Source organism: Moschus berezovskii, chromosome 8 (assembly GCF_049115385.1).
Source record: "Moschus berezovskii isolate FMDL1 chromosome 8, NW_MosBer_1.0, whole genome shotgun sequence".
NCBI classification, from domain to species: domain Eukaryota; kingdom Metazoa; phylum Chordata; class Mammalia; order Artiodactyla; family Moschidae; genus Moschus; species Moschus berezovskii.
Genome location: NC_142467.1, coordinates 103,018,155 through 103,024,921, shown reverse-complemented (window position 1 = coordinate 103,024,921; position 6,767 = coordinate 103,018,155). Strand labels below are relative to the sequence as shown.

The 6,767-nt window shown below is 38.7% G+C and overlaps 1 protein-coding gene across 1 annotated transcript; it reads right to left on the bottom strand.

The window, feature by feature from the left end:
- Positions 1-2,930: 2,930 nt before the first annotated feature.
- Positions 2,931-3,929, bottom strand: LOC148777168 (olfactory receptor 7A17-like). Its single transcript, XM_088838399.1, has one exon. It carries the CDS (start codon positions 3,897-3,899, stop codon positions 2,931-2,933), a length of 969 nt encoding a protein of 322 aa, XP_088694525.1. The 5' UTR covers positions 3,900-3,929.
- Positions 3,930-6,767: the final 2,838 nt, after the last annotated feature.

Below are 6,767 nucleotides of genomic sequence, written 5' to 3'. Positions count from 1 at the left end.
AGGAGCAAGTGTCTTTTAATTTCATGGCTGCAATCAGCATCTGCAGTGATTTTGGAGCCCCCCAAAATAAAGTCTGACACTGTTTCCACTGTTTTCCCATCTATTTCCCATGAAGTGACGGGACCAGATGCCATGATCTTTGTTTTCTGAATATTGAGCTTCAAGCCTACCTTTTCACTCTCCTCTTTCACTTTAATCAAGTGGCTTTTGAGTTCCTCTTCACTTTCTGCCATAAGGGTAGTGGCATCTGCATATCTGAGGTTATTGATATTTCTCCCAGCAATGTTGATTCCAGCTTGTGCTTCTTCCAGCCCAGCGTTCCTCATGATGTACTCTGCATATAAGTTAAATAAGCAAGGTGACAATATACAACCTTGACGTACACCTTTTCCTATTTTGAACCAGTTAAATTTGTTCATGGAAAATTGTAGTTTCCTTTTTGTGATTCCATGTTACTGTGGGGTTTCATGGTGCTCAGTGGGTTGCTCCTCTGTCTGTGCATTTGAAGGAGCAAACAGTGTTTTTATGTAGGTAAAGCCTTTCATACTTTGATTCTAACAGTTCAACAGATTGCTAACAGAGGCCTTTCTGTGATTTTCAATTAAGTGACTTTGTGGCACAAGTTTTTGGTTTCTTTCACATGAGCTTCTTCTGGCTATATTTGAGGAAGTACATTTCTTGCATTCCATGGCCTCTTCCAGAGGCATTGTCATTATCATTGGCATCACTGTTTGTGTCGCCAGCATCACTGGTGACCTGGTGATGTCAGTGTCCCTGATGTGGTTGGCATCTTTGCTGGGGGATGGTCCCAGAGTGGTAGGTGCTCTTGCCACATCCAGGGTGACCTTGTTGAGGGCCCCACCACCACTGATGCCTAGTTCCCTCTGGCTGCAGGTGCCACTGCATCCAGGAGGCCAGGGTTATGTGCACCACCTCCAGTGGTACTACCAGCTGCTCTGAGGCTATGGGCTCAGTTACCTCAGCCATGGGGCTGGGATCAGCATCACTGCCTTTGCTCTTCCCATGGTTCCACCTCCTCTATATGAAAAATCCACTCACCTTCAGATGTACAACTGTGTGTATCTCTGGTGTCCTGATGTGTTGGGTAGAAAAAAATCTTTATTTATGCATGATGTTATCTACAAGTTGTAGATTGAAGTGGAGACACAAAGGGAGTGTCTTCTGCCACCATAATACTGATGTCACCAATGATAGACTTTTCCCCACAAGCTATAAGATTAAAATTGGGGCTTCCCAGGTGGCTCAGTGGTTAAGAATCCACCTGCCAATGCAGGAGATGCAGGTTCCATCCCAGGGTCAAGAAAATCCCCAGAAGGGGAAATGGCAACCCACTCCAGTATTCTTGCCTGGAGAATCCCATGGACAGAGGAGCCTGGTGAGCTACAGTCCTTGGAGTCACAAAGATCAGACACCACTGAGGACACATGCATAAGCATAAGATTAAAATACACAAATAAATGGAGTAGACTACATATGTTAGTGAAGAAAGAGTTGCTACATGGCTCCGTACAACCTCATGGATGAGCTTTAGCGTTCCAACATATAGAATAACTGAGAAACATAGACTCAAGAGAAACCCAGCAGAGATCCTTAATATTAAATCTCATTTGGTAATAAAGACATCATATTAAAACAGCTACTGTTAGGATGAGTGGTTATGCAGCAACAAGTAACTGAATAAAATAAGAAATGGTAAAGAACTGAGATCAACTCCAATAATCTCATTCTGTGCATTTATTCTGATCTTTAAAGATAGCATTCATTACTCTCTTTTTAAATTGTATTACAGATAATTATATTAAAAAGTTATTCCATTGCAGTTTCCTCCCAGGTAAGCAGGTTATTGGAAAACACGTTTGCAAAAATTGTGACCTGAACCACTTGACTGGATAGGAGGTCAAGCTCTCTCGTGAGTCATCTTTGATCATGAGGTATATATGCATACTATACATCTAGAATGATTTGACCCTTGAATAATGCAGAGCTTGGAGCAATGGCACCTTGTGTAATTGAAAATCTGCCTGTAACATTGTAATCAACTCCTCCTTATCCATAGCTTCACATCCTCTGATTCAGTCAACCCTTTTATAAAATTATATAAATTGCCTTGAATTTCACTTGTACACTTTTTCACGTAAGTAATATATCTCATGACAATTGTTTCCAGAGAGCAAAGCAAAAATTACTCGGGATGACATCTGTCATTTAAGAAAATATTGTTCCTCATGTCACTCCATAAAAAGTAGAATTGTCCAAATATTTCATATCCAAAGTTTGGAAATTTTTGAAGTAGATAAAAGCACAATTTTTATTTTAATTTTTTTTTAGTTAATCACATTTACTGGGTGTCATTGTTTTTGTTTTGAACATATTCTTTGTTTCAACATTACTGGACAATCAGAAAGAATAACATTAGCTCTCATTGGTTATTTTATAACTGATTAAAAACATGCAAAATTTCAGTATTACCTATGTTGACTTCAGGCTGTATTTTGAATTCACAGAAAGTTTTATAGCAGCTTTATTCATAATTGCCAAAACTTGGAAGCAACCAAGATGTTCTTAAGTAGGTGAATGGATAAATAATTCATGTAAGTCCAAAAAATAGAATATTATTAAGGATTTAAAAATTTATCAAAAGACACACAGAAACCTTAAATATATATTACTAAGGGAAAGAAGCCAATCTAAAAATGGCAACATACTGTGAATTCAAAAAAGCACAACTTTAAAAAATACCTAAATGATAGAATGAAAAGAAAGTATAATAAAGTGAGTAACTGAGGTTGTATAGAAAAGTTGAATTTTTATAACAATGAATATCCAAGGAAATAAGTAGAAGGAGCAAATCTTATTCCACACTGAGGAAAGTGTCACAATTACTGATTCTCAGGCTTTGAGCAATGCAATCATGGGCACTTCATCTGCCCCAGGACAGTTGGCCTTTTTATATCTACTATTCCATAGACTCTCTTCAGAGTCCTCAATATGTCTGTGTTCCTCAGACTGTAGATGAAGGGGTTCAACATGGGCGTGACCACACTGTACATCACGGAGGCTGTTGCACTTGAGTGTGAGCTGTGTATAGCAGCAGAGCTAAGGTACACTCCTAGGCTTGTACAATAAAATAATAAGACGACTGAGAGATGAGATGCACAGGTGGAAAATACTTTAAACTTTCCCTGAGGTGATGAGATTCTTCGTATGTCAGAGACTATCTTAGAGTAAGAGTAAAGGATACCAGCAAACGGCCCACCAGCAAGTAGCACTGATGCCAAATACATCACCGTGTCATTAAGAAAGGTGTTAGAACAGGTAAGTTGGAATATCTGCTTGAGCTCACAAAAAAAGTGGGGAATTTCCACCTCTGTACAGAAGGTCAGTTGCAAAACCATTAAACTTTGTGACAAGGAATACATAGCACTCATCATCCAGGACACCAATACCAGCGCTCCACAGAGCCTAGGGTTCATGATGACTGTGTAGTGCAGGGGGTGGTAGATGGCCACGAAGCAGTCATAGGCCATCACTGTCAGGAGAAAGTCATCTAATCCTGCAAAGAATATGTAAAAATACACCTGGACGATGCAGCCTTCATAGGTGATGACTTTGCTCTGAGTCTGGATGTTCCACAGCATCTTTGGAACAGTGGTGGAGGTGAAGCAGATGTCTACAAAGGACAGGTTGGAGAGGAAGAAGTACATGGGGGTGTGGAGGAGGGAGTCAGAGATGGTGACCAGGATGATGAGCAGGTTTCCAAACACAGCGATCAGGTACATGGAGAGGAAAAGCCCAAAGATGAGGGGCTGCAATTCTGGATCCTCTGAGGATCCCAGAAGAAAAAATTCAGAAAATTGTGTATTGTTACCTGGTTCCATGTGGTGGAGGTGACTACCAGGAAAAATGAAAATAACATGACAAATTTTCACACAGTTCCCATAGTGAAATTTCTATTTTGCTCTCAATAAATTAATTTTAATATCTTGGGTTTAGAAAAGTTCTATTTCATCTCTTCTTGGGCATTTTTGACCCATTCTCAGCATATTCCCAAGGAAATCATGCATTCTACAGCTGTAATGAGAAATACTTTCATACATTTAAAGAATATATATTGAGTGTCAACCATGTTCAAAGCACATATTGTTTAGTCCTTATGCCGAATCTGGCACTTTTGAGACCCCCTGGACTGTATGCAGCCTTCCAGGCTCCTCTGCCCATGGGATTTCCCAGGCAAGAATACTGGAATGGGTTGCCATTTCCTTCTCCAGGTGATCTTCTCAACCCGGAGATTGAACCCGCCTCTCCTGCATTGCCAGGCAGATTCTCAACCACTGAGCCACCTGGCAAGTCCCTCCAAACAAATACAGGTAACAGATACATGATGCTGAAAAATGGAAGTTTTCACAATCCAGTGATGCTGAAAGATGGTGTGCAAATATAACACAATATGTCAAGTAATAACAGTTGCTATGAAGAAAACAAACCTAGATATAAAAGAGAGTAGTAGGAGGTATTTTCCTGTATAGAGTTTTCAGGTAAGGCCAGCAAACAAGGTGATAATTGAACAGATAGCACAAGAAAGGGAGGGAAGGATCTAGTATGATATCAATAGAAATACATGCCTGGCGAGGGAATGGCCACTACAAAAGACCTAAGGAAAATACTTGTTCCTTACACTTTATGAATTTAGTTGCAAAAGAATCCTGTGAATTAAAACATCTCCCATCCTCAGTACCTTCTGCTGACTGAGGTCTGGGCTATGTGATAAGGCACCTTAATATATGAGTCCAAGCGCCTCTGCTTTAAAAACTCTTCTCAAGGCACAAGCACACACACACACACACACACACACACACACACACACACACACACACACACACACACACACACACTCACACCATGTCCTCCTGGGCTATATTCCTACCACACATTTCTCACCAAGAACCTCCTTCCTCACACCATATGCCATTATAACTCAAGCTGATCATGTCAGATCATCTTTCTCCTACAGAATATATAAATGTTACCCAGAAATTCTAGTTCATAGACTGCCCATGGACCAATAAACTGGGGTTCATTTTTATGATCACTTTCAGCTTTTTATTTAGAGAAATATAAAAAAATATGTGTGTGTGTGAAAGAGAGGCGGAGGGAGAGAGAAGAGGGAAATGAAAGAGACATTAGAGGGTAAAAGATTTAATAAGCTCTAATGGTCCCTGGACTATGTGATGAATTAAAGCTTTCTTTGTTTGGCAACATTCCAATTCCAGTTATCTCTACTGGATGCTCAGGAAACTAATTTACAAAAAGAAAAATACATGTTTTCCTTAACAGTAACAGTTATGCTTTTATAATGAAAGAAGTCTGAAATATGTGACTACCCCAAAAGAAAAATAGGCAAAGCAAATAAACCAACAAAAGTGAATATCCAAAGGAAAACAGCAAAAGCTAAACAAAGCAATAGAAGACATTTTCCCCAAATCTTTTTTTCATTTATTTGACTAATTTTTTACTGTTCTGTAGGGAATGAGGCATACTCTCTCCCAGTTTCTTTATGGGGCATCCAGTGTTGTTATTCTTGGAGTTTACGCACTATCAAATTTTTAAAATAAATCTGATGAGCATACCCCACTATTCTGGTTTTTGTTCAACATGCAAAAGGCTTTTCAAACTATACTCTGTAAATTCTACAGACACCATGTCAATCCATCCTTTTGTCCTGAATATAGTTTTCATAGGATTAATTCCTGAAGATGTTATATTATACAATAATAGATGCTCATTGTACTATTACTTCACCATGACAATGAAAAATCCTAATCATCAGAGACTTCAACTGCTATGGTCACTATTGTACTTTCAGAAAGATATGTGAATGTATGTGCACTTCTATAGAAACTGGGGCATTCCAGGTGGCGCTAGTGGTAAAAAGAAACCTGCCTGCCAGTGCAGAAGCCACAAGAGAGGCAGGTTCAGTTCCTGGGTTAGGAAGATCCCCTGGAGGAGGGAATGCAACCCTCTCCAGTATTCTTGCCTGGAGAACCCCATGGACAGAGGAGCCTGGTAGGCTACAGTCCATAGGATCGCAGAGTCAGATACAAATGAAGACACTTAGCATGCATGCAGGCAATCAGAAACGTATTTAAATATATGTGAAGTTACAAAATAAAGGGAATTGCAGGGAAAATAATTGAATAAATTAGTTCCAAAGCAATTGTATTTTTAAAAAATTGAATGGAGGTTCACACACTAACTCAAACAATATTAAAATAGTAATGATTTACTGATATCCAATTGGATGAATAATTAAACTGGGAAATGTACAAACATGAATATAATATATATAATATAACAGATTTTGTTAAATACATATAAGATTGTGCTTCAATTTGGGAAGATTAGATTATAGAATAAATCAGAGGGATTATCTATCCAATATAAAAACCAGTCCTTGTTGGCAAATACCTAGAAAACTACACACTAAAATCCACAAGTGTGCAGAACTGTCTTACAGCAAGAAATCCTGCATAAGATAGATGTGTTTAACTAACAAAATGAAAAAGCATTTTTATGGCATAAAAGTCCCCAAAAGGTCAACTGAGAAACAACAATTCTAAAAACCATTTCAAAAGCAGATAGTGGTAGAATAGAGGTTTATATCATCTGGGCATATAGCAATAAGTCGACACATCAAAATGACAATTCAAGGTATTATTATTTTTTTTTTTATCAAACTCAGTAAAAGC